The 18,913-nt window shown below is 43.9% G+C and overlaps 1 protein-coding gene across 3 annotated transcripts in view; it reads right to left on the reverse strand.

The window, feature by feature from the left end:
- PLEKHG5 (pleckstrin homology and RhoGEF domain containing G5) overlaps positions 1-18,913 on the reverse strand; it is a 575,902-nt gene that overhangs the window by 289,598 nt on the left and 267,391 nt on the right. For all 3 annotated transcript variants that reach the window (XM_086921583.1, XM_086921584.1, XM_086921585.1), the window contains exon 3: positions 9,304-9,406. In XM_086921583.1, coding sequence (XP_086777709.1) covers positions 9,304-9,406 — 103 coding nt within the window. The remainder of the gene's footprint in view (positions 1-9,303; positions 9,407-18,913) is intronic.

Here is an 18,913-nt window from a genome sequence, read left to right on the forward strand (position 1 = left end):
GGATCACTCGCCGAGTTATAACAGCGGTAGATCAGACAAACATGTTGCAGACAGCAGGACAGGAAAAACAATGAAACCCCAGATGATATGATACATTAGAAGCAATTCAGCACAAGCGTTAATGTAGCTTTTAAAAGTGCAGCAGGTGCAGTGGCGCCAAGGGCTGTGAGGGGCCTTCTGAACCCCGGTTATGGCTGTTTGTAATTACCCGATATTAATCGGGGGGGGGGGGGCAGTTGTCAGGCTTGCTCTTGGGCCAATACCATCCTAGCTACACCACAGTCAACATCCAGCTGACGACATTAGGTATGCTTTTCTTTTCCATTATGATGCCACACAAGGCAACAAAATCGGCTAAACCGCTCAGAAAGATATTCCTTCTCATTACGTCTCCCTGCCTTCTTTTGATACACTGGAATTGAATGTTCAAGTATGGATAAACGCATTCCTTTAATCTTTTCTTCAATGACAAAGTTTGCACTCTCAAGTCTATATATAAAGAAAAAGGTATTTTGGGGGATCATACAGGAGCAGTTTATAATGGGTAGGGTACCACTTTTTGCCCATTGGGCATGCACTCCCAGAGCCTGTTCTTTAGAGCTCTCTTCTAAATAGGGGGAACGTCAGGGGTGAGGGCAGTCTCTGGGTGCAGCTCTTTTAGGTCTCACCTGTGACAGCGCACGCATTGCATGCCTCTTCGCTTGATATTGTAAACAACAAGGGGCTTGCAGCCCGCCTATTGCTTGATATTGGTAGGTTTCATTGTCACTCTTATGTGCTGCCATGTAATTGGCTAGTGCATGCTGGCTTTACTTCCTCTTCTTTTGGCAGGATCATGGACCAAGTACTGATTGCTCCAGCTTAATTGCTACCATTCCGCTGATCGTGCTGTGATTGAGGTACTAATTTTCTTTTTCTTTCTTCCCTACCATCCTTGTTGTGCCTCTTGCAATTTGTAGCTATGTTTTACTATGCCACAGACACTTCAAAGAAGCCCTTTTCTCATTTGAAATGGATGATTATTGTGACAACAAATGCTATCTGCTGCCAAATGTATTTTCACTAACACATGGACATGGGCGCAATTGCATTATTTATGTGATGGGATTTTTTTTGCCAAATAACATTTCTATTTTCATGCATTGGGGAGATTAACTGATCACAGGGGTGTTGTGTCAAGACCTAACAAGCATTGGCAAAGCCAACAGGTCTCACCTATGAGACTATTGGCTCTGCCATTGGCTTTTGTTCCTGCTTTACAGCATCGAAATTGCTGACTTTGGCTAAAAAGAATAATAAAAAAGGGAATATGATGCATCCAGCGCTAATGCACTTGAATTTTTTTTTAAAAGCCCATTAGCCCTAGCTGCATCATTGCACTTTTTTAAATTAGTTTTAGCTACATTCCAAAGCATACGCTTTGCTGATAGCATGGCCACAAAACATTGCCAAAGCCAACAGCAATCATGGGGGGGGGGCCTATTGGCTTTGCTAATGCTTATTTTCATTGTTAACCATTAATCCCTGAAAACCTCTAGGACCAGTGAGAGCTAACCTGGAGAAAGACAGCAAGTGGTAGGGAGCACACATACGTGATGCATTTTGTCAGGGAGGGGCCTTGCTTGGCTCGTTTTGGGGTTGCGGGTTTAAGAGGACCTCTACGTGAGACATGCATCTGGTCGATCTTTCATTGGCTGGTTCATTTCTAGTACAAATGCATAAGCAAGCTTAGGAGTTTGCTCGACCCCAGTTCTTCTCCACACTTGGATGTCATGGTCAAGAAAGCATTTTATAAATATTCTTTCCCATAATCACCTGCCTACTAATCCTATACTATGGTGCATCCCTCAGTTTATGTAAATGTAAATGTAGTAGTATTTGTTTAGAGCACCGAATCGACCCCCGAAGGGGTATCTCGCTTACCGCTGTGGAACCCTTCCTGGCTTTTCCCTGTGAAGTGCCCACTCCTGGGCACCCCCAAGGTGAAGCCAGGCATCCTAGCATTGTTGGGGCCGTTGTGGAGATTAATCAAGCTATTGCCCAGAGTTGCAGAGTGGGACCCATGATTAGAATAGGCACCGAGGAGAGAATGAGCAGGTCCGCGGAAATTGAGCCCATGACCCGCCAAGGCGGGAATTGAACCCTGATCCCGGGCTAGACCTCTGCATCAGAGTCTGCCGCTCTAACCATTGAGCCACACTTCCCCACTTTATCAGCTAGGAAAGCATTTAAGCTCAGCGTTCTCCTAACCTGTGGGGATGATTTAGACATGGGTGAAATAATTCACATCAACCTTAAATCACTTATATTTTCAGAGGAACTGAAGTTTGGTTCGCCTGACACACTTTTACAAAATTTGGCAAGACGATTCGTGGTGTTTGTATTGCCAATCTGCAGGGGACACCATCTCCAGCACTCCTTCCTATCCAGACATATTAGACTTTTTGACTATAGTAAGAGCCAAAACAGGAATTCTAATATGTCTATCATGTGTGTTATATGGAAGTACATGGAAGCAGCCCTCCTCCTTCACAAACATATTATTAAGGCTATCATGCCTAAAATGGAACACACAAAGGACAAAACAGTCTATTGTGTCTATGAGGGGCGAAATCCAGGGGAAGGGAAACTGCAGCAGTCTCACGTTTCCAACTTTTAGAAATATAACACACCTATACCTGTACCTAGAGTTCAACTGGCGGAAGACATACCACAGTGCCCCGCAGAGGGCACGGAACAAACATTTTTGTGGGAAAATTGCCCTGTAAAAGCTTGGTGCTGGAAACCTTCACTGCAAGAAAAGTTGCACAAATGTTGCTGTTTGCACATTCAAAATGGGTGAAAGCTGCTCACAACTCAGTAAATTACATTTTAATTTTGCAAGGCTAAAGTAAAACTTGACTCAGCATCCTTTTATAAGCTGAAACCCCCACTAACCAAAGAACTTCCCTGTGGGCAATCACCCCAAGGTCCTTTGGAAAATGATACGTTTTACACACCCAGTGCACAAAATGTACACTACTTGAGAGATAGAAGGGGAATTAAGGCCCCAGCAGCAGCACTAAAATTCTGGTGGTGTTGATTTTAAATCCTCACTACCCATTTGTTACTGAGTGAGGGCCAGATCTACTGGCTCCATATAAACAAGCCTTGTTGGACTGTTGACATGCAGTCGAATCTGAGGGCCAATTGCCTATCAAGATAAAAAAAAAACATGGGAAAAGGTTCTCGAAAGAGGTGATGGCTCCTAAATAATCCTATTTAAGAACATCAGGGATAGCTTTGAGCTCAGTGGGACTCGTATAACGAGTTGAAACATAAATTCGCATGACTCACCATTCCCGGTGAGAAAGAAAGACACAAACTATTCAAAATAATGTCTGTGCTAGCATGACCACTGGACGCCTGTGATTCCACCGTCATGGTAAATTCTGCATACTTTTTAATTTGACTCATCAGCCCCACAATGCATTAGCTGCCGAATAAACACCAGGTTTCTGGTAGAAATGTCGTTTCTACCTCAAGCTGATACAAACTAATAGAAATGTGAAATGTTCATCTCAATGCAGCTCCTGACACTGTCCAGGTTAATTGATCACTTCTGTTGCTGTTGCTGTATTAAGGTATTTTGGAGGTAAGAATTTCGAAAATTGAGATTAGTATCCCAATCCCAGTTCTTAGTGGATTAGGAGAAAGTTCTTTCTGTTTTGCATTCAACAGGACATGTACTCTATGATTATTTATAAAGATTTCGAACTGGGGAAAAGAACAAACCATTTTTTTTTACCAAAGGTGCTTTTTTGGGGTCATATTTAGTGGTGATGCCAATTCCTTTTGGCCCTGAAACGGTCTGAAAGCAGCAGTTACTGCAGGAGGCCATGCAGACTTTAGAAAAAGCCCGAACACGTCACCCATTCTACTGAGCAGTGTCTTGTTGAGAGGTGATGCTTCCGTAATCACCGACCACACTGTGAACATGTAATGAACTCCCACGCCCAGCAGTGAACACTGACAGAAAACTATTCAAGGACAAGCAGGAATGGAATGTCAAGCACAAGAGATGTACACCTTTTATTACAGCAAGTGTGTATAAGTGGGTGTGTGTTTCACTAAGTGCAACACTTGATATGATTTACACAAACTAAACTCCTCTTAAAGTTAAAGAAGGCAGTATCAATATAACCGAGCTCCTGTACTCCGATCAACGTAAATACAATTTGCTGGAAAAAAATACAGTTGAAAAGTATGGATCGAATCTGTACGGTTTTGTTTCTTAAATTCCCCTAACTCTATAACATCGTGATCCATTCCCACTGATGTGTGACTGTGCTGACAGCTTCAAGAGAATGCTACAATCTGAGAATATTGTTTTACCACCCTTTAATCACCCGATACACCACACAATTGTATAACCTTCATTTAATCAAACAATACACGACATATTTAAGCAAGTGGTCTTCTGACTTGTCAAGATCCTTAAAGGCCCGGCTACTCGCTTATTCGCCTCTCTCTCACCTGCTCCCTTCTGACTAATCTCTCTCTCCAGACCTCTGTTCCTACCACTCTCCTTATCTTTTGTTTTGTCACTATATGTCACAGTTTTCCATCTTTCGTGCCTCTGTCGTCGCCACTGTTTCTCACTGTTATTCATTGCCCTTGCTTTTTGATATTGTTGGTCAATGATTGTGACACTGTAATGTCTCAGTTATCTTCCTGTGTGACCCTGTTTTTTTTTACCAGTGTCTGACACCGTTTTGACACTGTTTTGCCAATGTTTCTCACTGTTTTTGCCTTGTTTTGATATTGTTGCCATCGTTTTTGCCCCTTTGTTTTGCCTCTGTTGCAACTTGTACCAGTGTCTCCTGCCCTTCCCTCACTTTGTGCCCTTCCCCTTCACAACCACTTCTTATATGCTCCTCTCCTGCACTCCTTTCCTCCTCACCATCCAAAGACCTACCTAATGGCATCTGCAGCTTGGACACACAGAGGATGGTTGAAGCAGGTGTGCCACTGGTGTACAGAAGGCGCCCCAAAGGCAAGCCTATTTGCATCCATTCGCACCAGGAACCCAGGTCCTTCAGCGACCGGTCGCACCCCCGCTACAATCCACCACACCCTAAACCCCAGCATGCCACGCTGCTGCCATGCCGCTCCGCACAACCCAAAAGTGGCCTTCACCTGCTCCTCCTACCTCTTCACCTGCGCCACCACATCCACAATCATCAATCACTCCAGTGCCCACCACAAACACACCAGAAGCTCCCAGCACCTCACCCGCTCAAGCGCACTCAAAGTAGGCTCCACACACACACCACTCCTCATTTTCATGCATTCTCCTCAACACCCACTCACGTACACATACCGAGGCCAGCTCGTACACAGAGGAACTTAAACTGACCAAGCGGAACTGCAAACAGCTAGAATGAGAGTGGAGCACAAGCCGAAAAGACACGGATGAGAAAAACTAGCAGAAGGCTCTAGCAGACTGCATTGATGCCAGTTCCAACAGCAACATGGAGATCTTCTCAATTATCAAGGACTTCACCTCTCCTGCAGCCACCGCCAGCAACATCACCCCATCTCAAGAACTGGACAACAACCTCTCAGACTTCTTTAGCAACGAAATCACAACTATATATGACAACTTCAACTGTCAACCTGACCCCTGCAACCAGGCAGTCAGCCTGCAGATCTCAGATGGAGAACACATTTTGACCTGGAACGCCATCATCACAGATTAAACCACCACGATCATAAACACCATTCATCCTGGGGCCCCAACAGACACCTGCCCCCACAACGCCTTCAACAAAGTATCTACCTCCACCACCACTTCCCCAACCCACATCCTCAATGCTTCCAACAACACAGAAACTTTCCAGAAGCACGCAGCTGTCAAGGCTCTCCTAAAGAAGCCCACAGTAGACCTGGCAAAACTCGTAAACTACAGATAGATTCCCCCCTACTATACTCAGCCAAGGTCATAGAAAAACTCATCAATAGTTGCCTCGTCCACCATCTTGCCAACTACCAGCTCCTTTACACCACACAGTCAGGTTTAAGACCCAGCCACAGCACAGAGACAGCCCTCATTGCAGCAACAGACGACATCTAGAGAATTCTAGATAGAGGAGAAACTGCAGTCTCATTTTACAAGACCTCTCAGTGGCCTTGGACATGATCTCCCACTCCATTGAGATCAGATGCCTGTCTGAGACTGGCAGTCAAAGACTCGCCCTCCGATGGATCTGCACCTTTCTAACGGGAAAGAACACAAACAGTCAACCTGGTATCTAATTTTTCAGACGCTAGGAAAATCCAGCGCAGAGTACCTCAAGGCTCTTCTGTCATTCCCACTCTCTTCAACAACAACATGACATCATTCGCCAACGTCATCCCCACACACAACACCAACATTCTATCCCAACGGCATGCAACTGATGTGGTCCCTCAGGGACAAATCCCTCAGCACAAGATACAACTTCACCACCTACATGACAGAAGTGGCCATCTTCAGAAAAGATGCCTCGGCACGAGACTCTATGTTGTGACCTACAGAACTCTGACCCACTCCCACCACCAGCCCACAAGTGGTCATCATTGACAATAAACTGGACATTTCCGCCCAGGTCAATACTGTCACCACAACCTGTTTCAACACATACTGAGGATGCTGAGAAAGACCTGCACATGGCTACCAAGCAGCACCAGAAAAACCATCACCCAAGCCCCTATCACCAGCAGGTTGGACTATGGTAACTCCCTCTGCGTAAGAATCACCAAGAAACTCGCTGAGAAACTACAAGCCATCCAGTACGCAGAAGTCAGGTTTGTTCTCAAACTCCCATGCTGATCCCACATTGCACCACACCTGCGGAAAATATACTGGCCCCCAATACCAACTGTGCTCAATTCAAGCTTCGGACCCACACATACAATGCACTACACAACTCAAGCCCAGACTATCTCAACAGCTGCATACATTTCCATCAACCTCCCAGGTACCTCTGCTCAGCCGGAGCCTTAATTGCACATGTTCCACGAACATAAATATTATTGTCTTTTGTGGGTTATTGATTATCATATGTAAATGGATTTCTGACTCGAAGTACAGGTTCACTGATGAGTTTAGCTGCTGCATTCGGTCAGCAGAGAAAAAAGATTATGTCCATCATTCTGTCCATCATTTGTTTGCGTAGCACTTTTCTCCCTAAGTGGGATGGGTATGCCCAGACCGGGGTCCCTTGCTCACTGTGCCACTGGATTCAGGCTAGCCTGGCTGATGAAGGGTAATACCCAGAAACCGGTCCCAGGATGCTTGTTTCCGGTTCAGCGAGGACCTGGCTTGGCAGTTCGGTCTGGACTATTCTAGTGAGGCACAGGGTCAAGACTGATTTGCATATGGCTGAGTCTAAACTGGGGTGGCATGGTAAGCAAAAGAACAATGGATTTAACCCAGATCTCTTGACTGGGGGTGAAAGTATGATTTATTCAGCAATCCGTCCATCATTTGTTTGCGTAGCAATTATCTCACCTTGCACAATTTGTCGAATCTCTGTTGCCTTTTAAACTCAACTCTAGCCAACAATCCCAAGCCCAACATGCCCGATCCCCACTAACGCTGCTAACTTCACTGCATAGTTACCCACATATCCTACACCAAGCCTAGCCGGAAAGGATGGACGAGTCACTTCAGTATGAGTGTTATGAGGTCTGTGAGAGCCCAACACTGGAGTGACTAGATCTAAGTGAAGGTAAAAACAATTCAGGAAGATTGTGGGCAGAAAGGTCTGGTTACTAAAGCCCTTGAAGTAAGCTGTGGAAAAAGAGGGCAATTTCATATATTTTACCTGCAAGTAAAATGCAAAGAGACGTCACCTCCATTTACTAAGGACTGGGTTGGGAAATGCGAACAGGGACTGCAGCAAGGTAAAGAAATGCTGGGATGTTTTGAGTGGACTGTGTTCTAGAGTCAGTGCTATTTTCAAACGAGCACAATTTCGAGGAGGAGTGACTCAGCTGACAACAATTTTACAAATTCTTATGCTATAAACTCGGATTTACAACCCCAATACAGACTATAGAGAGGGGAATTATTGAGCGGGTGGAAGGGTAGGGTATCTGTGCCAAGATGCCTGGCCCACTGCAGGGACATCTGCCGAAACTGTGCGAAAAGGAAGTAGGTAGGAAGGGGCCATCACATAAGGATGTGTGTTTCTCCTTGCCCCTTCCCAGCATAGAGGAGTGAGATGGGCAAGGGTTCTGCCTTTCTGAAACAGCACCCACTATCCCATAGAATTACCTTCTTCAATAATACCACAATTGGCAATGAGGCAACATCTGCTTTTCACTTGGTTTTACCAGTAGAGGGTTTCACTAACGGGTACCCCGAAGAGCGGCCAGGGCAGTTTGTGGTTGGTGGGCGACAATAAACAGCCATCCTCCAGCTGCGGTTGGGGTGGAGTGTATCAGGTTGCCTCCACTTCTCCGCAAAGGGAGATAATAGTAGCACGGCTGATCATGGCTGCGCTCCTCCACATGTGGTTATGACCAAACGTTGTCTTGCCTCTGTTTGTATCTTGAATTTATGCTATAATTAATAGTAAAGTTAGCACTATATATATGAGTGGGGACCTTTCTTTGAATGTGTGTTGAATATAATAGTAGATCTCGAAGCAGAATCTCAAAGCAGAGGGAGGCCTGCAGCGGCACTTTCTTTTATCCAACAACTTAAAGAGAAATTTACTCACGTATGGAACATTAGACCTTTGTGGGGTAATATTTTGTGGTAGTAAAAAAATCTATCAGTACAAGGTATCCTTTTGGGAATACCTTCTACGTATAATTCCAGGATTTACATGTGTAAATCAGATTTACGTGTATAAATTGTTTTGTGAAGTGCGTCCCCTGTATCTTAGTAAAGTTGTCTATCACTGTTACTACCACTTATCAAGGTTTTAACACTTTAAAATACATTTACAATTGCATCCTTTGGAATGCAACGACGATAGTGTGTGAAAGGCTCAGAATCAGCCATGTTTGGGTTTCATGTAGAGGTGTGCATCATTAGGGAACGTCGAGGTGTTCATGGTCCACCGACTGGAGTTTTGTTTGTGCATAAAGTTTTGTTTGTGTGTGTTTAAAAAAAAAAGAAATCATGTTTGCTACAAAATATTACAATACAATTGAAAATGTAAATGTCAACGGAGTAACCCTTATCAGTGTTATTCACAAAAAGCGAGATATGTGCATTTTCTCGCAGGTAGAACTACAGAGGTTGTTACTTACAAACAATGTACCTACCCTTTTCCATCCATCGACCCGTCATCATCTTCCTCCACATCAGAGGCTGGGCTGGTCCGAGGTGGGCATGACCGCGTTGAAATGTTTCTGGCCAGAATGGAACCTTGGATGAGACAAAAATGGTACACTAACATCAATAAAAAAACTTTCAGATCACTTCTCCCACAAATCACCCAACATACACGTAAACTAGGGGGGTGTAAAACTGTGTAATTTGCTTTCGCATAATTGTACAAAATTTCTGGGAAATTATGCTAAATTAAACATAATTATGCAAAATGGAAATCCGTCATTAAGGGCCATATATATCATCAAACCAATTAGCATTTTCTAAATAGCGAATTTTACCGAATCGCTATTTAGGAAATGCAAAATGGTATGTATGAACAAAATCGCTTTTTTATAGCGATTCCTTACCATTCCTAATTTGCGATTAGCAAATTGCTAATCGCAAATTACCCATTCATTTCTATGGGCCAGGAGGCCCATAGGAATGAAGGGGCAATTTGCAATATGGGGGTATATGGCGCACATACATGCCCTAAGGGCATGTATGGGCGTCATATGGCACCTTTGGTTTTTTGGAAAAAAGCATTATTTAAAGAATTCGCAACTTACCACCAACTAGAAGTTGGTGGTAATTTGCGATTCCTTAATGGCATTTTTTCCATATTTTTCTTTGATACATTGCATTTAAGGAATCGCAAAATTTGCGATTCCTTAAGTGCAATCGCAAAATAAGGAATAGCAAATTTTGCGATTCCTTATTTTGATGCAAAAATGTTTGATACATACCATTTAGGTAATTAGCATTCGCAAAGGCCGAAATTCGCAGAATTTCGGCCTTTGCGAATGCTAATTAGCTTCATACATATGGCCCTTTGCTTTATATTTTAAGGGCGAAATGTGTCCACGCCTCAATTTTTGACGTGGGGATGAATTTCGAGCTAATAAAATAGCACAAAAATCAATTGTTGTGAACAACAGCCTTTTGCGTTCCGACTGTTCACATTGCTCTTGTGCTGGAATTTTGCTGCCATTACACGAAATTGAGTAATGGCGTAATTTCTTTCAATAAGCATAACATGAATTTCCCCAAATTATAAAAAATGAACCCTACTGCACTTTAAATTTCACTCAGGCTTATTTAAACAGCAACGCTCCTTTAAAAAAATATAGGGCTTCATGCTTCATGTTTGTGCATCTAAAGAGAGCTCATTCATAAAACCTTTTAAAATGCTCCCGCTACAGTTGTGGGAATTGTAAATGTAGGCCCATGTCAGCCTGAGTTCTTCCTCCGAACCACAACCTGGGCACTGTCGTAGAGCACTACCTCGCCAAAGTTCGGCAGTAGTGCGTTTAAAACAACAATTTAACTAAATAGCCTTGCAAGTGAGGGCAGGCCCCGGCAGGGCTGTGCATAGTTGCATCGGCACACAACACACATTCCCCACTCACTGCTTCCCTGCAGGTACAGCTCCGCCGCCCACATTATGCCATTCGCCATCATAAAAATAATACCGTTAACAACAACTTCATACGGTTTCACACAACGTCAGCCATTTCTAACAGCTACAGTGACAAGGGGGGGTTAAGATTATCCAATTAAATGGTACTGAATGTACCGACCTGGGAAGGATGGCTTTGACCTTGAAGGTATTGGAACTGGTGACCTGCAGCCAGCAGAGAGCATTTAAATGACTGAGGCTCCCCCGGGGAGAGTCGGCCTGTCCTTCAGCAGTGGACCGGTTTGTTTTGTATCTAGCGCCACAAGGACAATCTCCAGAAACACAAAGCCCGACCTTGCTTCTTTATTACAGGCTCTGTGTCGGCAGCTGAGAATTACTACAACACCCTGGGTGTTGTTGAACGGAGAGTGTGTGAAAGGGTACGGAAGCCTACGCAGGTCACAACAGGGCTTTGCCCTCCGACGCACTGCATTCAATGCAATGAATATAATGTATGAATAATATGACTCCGGGGAGAGTGTCAAATATTGGGCGGACAACATTTTCGTGGGAATATTTGCACTTCACTGTGAAAACGATTACACGAGCTTACTTAGTTCTAATTAGTACTGACATGATTTAAGTGAAAAGTGGGTGAAGAATGCAGAGCTATCCATGTGTGCCACATTGTTTTGCAAGACGAAAATAAAGATTTCAAACCCTACGTTAAGCAGGGGCGGCTCCTCCGCAGGTCAGAGCAGGAAAAAGAAAATGATAACATTTTAGGGCCATATGGAGGAGAGGCAAAACCGGTCGGTAACGGTGAAATTCGGTAAATTTTACCGTTACCGACCGGTATTTAGGGATGTGGGATGTAGGAGGCAGGTTACAGGACTCGGTAAAATACCGAATCAGTAAATTAATGAATCAGTAAATTACTTGGGGCCAGATGTAGGTCGCCAAATACCAGTCGGTAACGGCCGATTTCGCCCGTTACCGACGGTATTTGGCGATTGAGATGTAGGGGGCTTAATATTTACAGATGCGGTAATTTTACCGATTCGGTAAAATACCGAATCGGTAAATTTACCGAATCGGTAAATCTAGCTGTAGGTGGCACTGAAAACAGTGCCACAGGCCCTTAAGAATTCGTTATTTACCATGAAATACTATTTCATGGTAAATAACAAACTCCTGTGTACATGCACATCTGTGCATGTACACATGTGCCAGGTGGCACACAAGCCAGAATCAGGGGTGCAACAGGGTGTCAAAGTGATACCCTGTCCCCCTTGACAATTCGGTAATTTTACCGAATCGGTATTTACAGATTCGGTAAATGCCATTGATTCCTATGGGCCTCAAGGCCCATAGGAATCAATGGCAATTACCGAATCGGTAAATACCAATTCGGTAATAACCGAATCATACCGATTCGGTAAAAATTACCGAATTATTACCTACATCTCATTAACCGAATCTAGAATACCGAATCGGTAAAATTCGGTATTCTAGAGTCGGTAAATGAGATTTACCTACATCAGGGCCTAATTCATAAAATACCGATTCGGTAATTTACCGAATCCTGAAACCTATGTAGGAGGCACTCAAGTGAGTACATTTTTGCATTCAGGATTCGTTATTTACCACCAACTATAAGTTGGTGGTAAATAACGAATACCTTTAAAAAAGCATTATTTTGCTTTTTTTGTCAGTGGCATGTGGCAGACATACATGCCCTTAGGGCATGTATGTGTGCCACATGTGCACACAAGCACGATTCAGGGGTGCAACAAGGATTCAATGTGCCACCCTGCCACCCTTGGATATGTTCCCCCTATTACCGATTCGGTATTTACCGAATCAGTAATAGTGAATGGCTTCCCATTCATTCCTATGGGTCTCCAGGCCCATAGGAATGAATGGGAATTACCGAATCGGTATTTAACGAATCGGTAATACTGAATATAACTGATTCAATAAATTTTACTGAATTATTACCTATATACTATTTACCGATTTTCAAATACCGAATCAGTAAAATTCGGTATTTAAAAATGGGTAAATAGTAATTACCTACATATGGCCCTCTATTTTTCTTAGCTACGGGGCTGGGATAGGGCGGGGCTGGTGTCGGAGGTTGGGAGGATTGATTCATGCACATTCTAAGTGCGCATGACTGTTTGGCCGGCCATCTTGGCCAGCCAAACAGTCTTGCCCGTCTTGGCAGAGTCTAGTGGCAGTGGCAAGAATGTAGTGTTTGAGAGTGTAGTGGCTTGGTGGAGAGTAGAGTGTAGTGGCATAGAGTCCAGTGGCCTAGAGTAGAGTGTAGTGGTGTAGATTGGAGTGGCGTGGAGTGGAGAGCCATGGAGAGGAGTGGAGCAGAGTGTAGTGGCTTAAAGAGCAGGGGCAAAGAGTGGCGTAGAGTGGTGCAGAGTGGAGTGGCATAGAGTGCAGGGGCATAGAGTGGTGTTGAGAGCAGTGACGTAGAGTACATAGGTGCTGAGTTGAACAGAGTGGCGTAGAGTGTAATGGTGTAGAGTGACGTGTGCGGTGGTGCAGAGTGCAGTGGCATAGAGTACAATGTTGTAGAGTATAGTGGTGTAAAGTGCAGGGGTGCAAAGCAGTTGGTGTAGGCTTTGTGGCACAGGGTGCATCAGTTTCAAGTAAAGTGGTGGAGTACGCTGGAGTAAAGTGCAGTGGTTTAGAGTACAGTGGCATAGTGTAGACAGTAGAGGCACAGATTGATGCAGCAGCTTAGAGTGGAGTAGAGTGCAGTGACATAGAGTAGATTGTTTCAGAGTAGAGTGTAGAGGTGCAGGGTAGAATGACGTTAAGTGAGGATAAGAGTGCAGGTAAGCATTGTGGCGTAGCACAGAATAGAGAAGTGCAGAGAGGAGTGGTACAGAGTAGACTGCAGTGACGTTGTGTGGAATGGCATAGAGAAGCGCAGAGTGGAATGGTGCAGAGTAGAGTGCAGTGACACAGTGTGGATTGAGGTGGCGCAGAGTAGAGAGGTGTAGAGTGGAGTGGTGCAGAGTAGAGTGCAGTGAGGTGTGGAGTGGCATAGAGTAGAGAGCCGTAGAGTTGAGTGGTGCAGAATAGAGTGGAGTGGTGCAGAGTACAGCCTTCCTCAAGCAGTCATTCATGAACCAGAATGATTGTGACATAAATCCTCTCACTTTGAAGTCAAAGGAAGAAAAATAAACACCAAGCTCCCTGAAAGACACAGCCTGATATTTGACCTCAGTCTTTGAATGCACAACAAATGTGACAAGATAAGAGCTATATTTAAAGGCCTGTTTAAGTAAAAGAAAGTTTGTGGAAGAATACAATAAACAAGCTTTGTGCAACGGGAGAGACAAACTTGAGCTAGACAGCCTAAAGCAAATAAAGCCAGTAAATAGAAAGCCATAAAATGTGAGTTACAACCTACAAAGTCAATGGTACGCAACAGGTGGAATGTTTTCCTAGGTCAACTTTCTGAACATCCCGAACAAGTCTTTAGCAAACCAGACAGCTGCGTAGTCCAGTAGACCTACACAGAAAAATTGTTCAATTTTGGTGTACAAGAAACACAGTTTTGAATTGTCAGATTTATAATGGTATGAACAGTTACGGTAGGGCAGGGGTTCCGTTTAGAGATGGTTCTTCCTCTACTCGTCAATGAGTTTCAATGTCAAGATTAGATGGGTTTCCTAACATGCATTGCTCAATACGGGTCTTATGGGAGGTTTCTGAAAATATTAAATATCAAGGCATGCTGAATTCCTGACGTGAATCTTTTAACCCCTTCCGTGCTCCCGTCGGCCATTGGCCGACGGGAGCACTCCCTCCCCAGTGCTGCGAACAGCCAACGACTGTCGCAGCACCGCCCAATCATTAGAACGCCCGCACCGCAGCGGAATTGTCGCCGCAGTTAAGGAGTTAATTCCATAGTAACCAAAAATATGTTGAAATCAAAAACCTGAATTTCATTCAGTTTTGATAGCCTTTTGAAGTAATAATAGGTTTTTAATTTAGAATCTAAAACAATAAAACACAAGTTTTACCCATACACAGAAGCAGAGGTAGAACATGTGCAACTTCTTATAAAACTGGAGCTTGTGCATCATAGGAGATTTTTTTATATTTTAGCTAGCTGGTAAAATAGCATAGCAGGTTTCTAAATCTCCTACTCAACTGCTTTCTCACCTTCATCAAGTGGGTTTATTGTTATAAGACTAATTAAACGAGCTCCAGTGAAATGTGTAATATTGCATAATAATTATGTATCAAGATAAGATTACGTTTGTGGTGTGCATTATATTAAGGTCCAATGTTATGACTCCAACAATAAAGCTTAAGTACTACCACAAAATTGTATGATCTGCAGTTTCCAAATCTGCTAGTTTCTCATGGGTGATGGTTTGTTACCTCATTACACACTATATTTGTGGATAGTCTTCCATATTAAGAGAAAGCAAAGTCTTCAATACCCACCATTCATTCTGTGAAACTTAAACTAGGTGGGAAGGAGTGTGAAGACAAGTTTATGAAGGAGAGTTTACTCACACAAGTGTCAATTCTCTAAATTGAAGCGAAGGACTGGTCAGAGCTTGCAATGATGGCTTCTGAGTTCACAAACGGTGCAGCATTTGCTTTGCCTTGCCTTGCCTCACTGATCCAGCTGTGCTTCCACTAAGAACATGAGCATGTGTGATCTAGAAACTGCTCTACTTGGCAAATATAGAGGGGTGTTTATGTTTATTGCTTCATTTAAAAAGAACTGACAAAATATCCCTATCGAATTTTCAAGCATCATTTGATAGACCATTATAGAGTTATTGCGCAAAGTAGAACCATTAAAAACGGAACTTGATAAATCATTTCTTCCATTTCAAACAGGTGCTGATGAAAATCCTGCTGAGCCAGGACCAACCCAAAAATAATCTGATAAAGCCTTGCGAAAGCCACATTACAGTGTGAAACAAGTGTCCGCTTCTGAATCCATATCCATACTAATATAATAAAGAGAGAGCCCAAACCTTTGAGGCGGGTAATCTCAGGAACCACAGCACCAATCACAACACCCAATACGGCCTTGGAAAGGGCAGTTGCAGCAGAAGGACATAGGCTACGCAGACACCCACCATATACATTTAAAAGGTAAAAGAACCGAGCCAGCAAAGTAGTCCCTTGTGGGCGTGTCTGCGTTGTGCTGTGGGTGTGTGCTGGGGGCGTGACAAACGCTGGGGGCGTGTGGTACGTTCCGCCCTTCATGCCATCTCTCATATTGTGTGCTAATCCCACCCTGCTCCCTTTAAATACCCCTGCACCCCATAATCATAACCCACCCTTACTCCTTAAAAAACTAACCCATCTTAACCCTAAAAATACCCCTGTACCCTAAAACCCAAACCTAGCCCTGAACCCTATAAATACCCCTGTACCTCAAAACCCAAACCTACCCCTGAACCCTAAAAATACCCCTGTACCCCAAAATCCAAACCTAGCCCTGAACCCTAAAAATACCACTGTACCCCAAAACCCAAACCTACCCCTGAACCCTAAAATACCCCTGTACCCCAAAACTCAAACCTAGCCCTGAACCCTTAAAATACCCCTGTACCCCAAAACCCAAACCTACCACTGAACCCTAAAAGTACCCCTGTACCGCAAAACCCAAACCTAGCCCTGAACCCTAAAAATAACCCTGTACCCCAAAACCCAAACTTACCCCTCAAACCCTAAAATACCCCTGTACCCCAAAACCCAAACCTAGCCCTGAACCCTAAAAATACCCCTGTACCCCAAAACCCAAACCTAGCTCTGAACCCTTAAAATACCCCTGGACCCCAAAACCCAAACATACCCCTGAACTCTTAAAATACCCCTGCACCCCAAAACCCAAACCTACCCCTGAACCCTAAAAATACCCCTATACCCCAAAACCCAAACCTACCCCTGAACCCTAAAAATACCCCTGTACCCCATAAACCCAAACTATATCTGAACCTTTAAAATACCCAAACACCCCAAAACATATACCCCTATACCCATACTTACCTTATCCAAACATTAAAAAAAAAATGCTTTTACCATTCATGCATTTACAACGAATTTTGTTGTAAATGTATGCGTGGTAAAAGCATATAAAATGTATTGCCATGCGTTATAATGGCATTGCCGAGTCATGGTACTTTCGTAATGAAAATATGCGGAGTGATGGTATGTGGAAAGAAAGTTGCGGAATAATGGGTGTTTACCCTCCCCCGGTAAGTACATTGGTGGCACGGCGGCCCACATCTCCAGCAACATACTCATATTTTTTCACCACCCATTTGAAAAATGCACAGGTCTCTCTCATTATGGCCAGCACCGACATACACTTTTAGACACACCTCACGCCACAAGTTCTAGAATTGCGAACTTTAGAGCTGGGGAGCTACATTCGAATCTCAGCATCAGCTCAACATCCTGTGATTCCAGGAAAATCGTGTTGTCTCCCCGTGCCTACCACAAATGAATGTGTTCTTCTGTAATGTAAATTGTGCTCATGCCATGTTGTTGAGTTTGCGCTATATAATATTGCAAGGAAAAATAAAGTAGGGCAACTCGGGTTCACACACTACTGAACGCGCACTCTTAAGTGCATCAGCAGTGCACTGTGAATCGGAGCGTTTCACAGGCCTGTCACAAATAAGAAATGCTATCAAAACGAAATTCTACAAAACAATATACTACTGGCCGGCAGCAATTCATACCCGGACAACGTTGGGACGGGCTGCTAGTAGGGCATAAAGAGGAGTGTCCACCCGAAGCAGTTTCGTCCTAAATAATCGGCCAGAGCATTGGAGGCCATATGGACAAAAAATATGGAGTACAGTCTGGCAAACAGGGAAGAGGGCCTTCTGTTACCCCTGCAGGCTAGTCGCAACTCACCTGGGTGTAAATGAGCCTGGTTGAGTTAAAGAGAACAATAGATATGGACATAAGTAAAGAATCAGTATGGTACACTGAGAAATAATAGGAGGCTAAGATATTAAATGTGGAAAGCGCTGTATTGAGGTTTTGGGGCTCCAAAGCCACATGTGATTGAAAGATTTGGCATGCATCATTCCCAGGCTCCTTGGCGCCATCGCCACATATCAGGAAAACAGCAAAGACAAATCTTGGAACTTTAGTAAAGGCTTTCTGCTGGGAGTGCAGGTGGCGGAATCATTCTTTCAATGGAAATAGTTTCCCCTGAGGAGTGCCATCATTCATGCCTATTGAGTCACTCAACACTTTCTATTGTGGTGCGGTCACTCTTCACGTTCTTTTGCATTATGCATATGTTCCATGTGATGAGGGCATGCATACGTGTATGGAGAAGGCGCAGAAGGCAGCATTTTGGCTTATTGTCTGATGAAAAAGAAAACAGCCAGTCATTACCCGAGTGATCAGAAATTTGACTGATTGCCTGTGACGTCTTGGTTCCTGCTTATCCTGCCATTGGAATGCTTACAGGGTGTGGCTGACCTGCATGCATGGAGAGAACCATGCCGCTAGCAGTGTCAAAGAAATGTATGTTCATGAGCCATCCATTTACTGAATATTCCAAGCATCTGATGTGTGACAAGAGGTGATCGCTATGTAAGCACCACTCCAAATAACAGGCGCAGGCGATGGCAATGGGACAGCAAATGCGCTCCACAGCAACATTCAATGCCATCTATACATATTATGGTAAGGACAATTTTCCTGCTTACTAGTGGGCCTTATTGTACTTCAGTTAGCTTGGCATGATACACTAATGCAATCCAGCCCACCATGTGATGTGATGTGATGTGAAAGGCATTTATAAAGCGCAACGTACACTATACAGTTTCTTGGCGCTATATCAGAAGGCTGAATAGTGAAAGTCTACTGACATGTTAATATCTGCAGGAGGGTTTGATGGAAACGGTGTTAAAAGATGTGTGGGGGGCGAGGGCATAGGAAACTCCAATGTTCCTCCCTGCATCAGGCAGTGGTGGTGCAGTTGTGGGGAGTATACTTCTACTTCTCACCTGAATCCAGGACAAGCTGCTTCCCCACTGAAGATGCACAAAAGGCTCCAATGTTTTACCCATGGGGAGAAAAAGCAAATTATGGGTGTACTTTCTGGTGCGATTTCTGAGTGGAAATAAACGGAAGAA

The sequence above is a fragment of the Lissotriton vulgaris genome, chromosome 5 (assembly GCF_964263255.1).
Source record: "Lissotriton vulgaris chromosome 5, aLisVul1.2, whole genome shotgun sequence".
NCBI lineage: Eukaryota > Metazoa > Chordata > Amphibia > Caudata > Salamandridae > Lissotriton > Lissotriton vulgaris.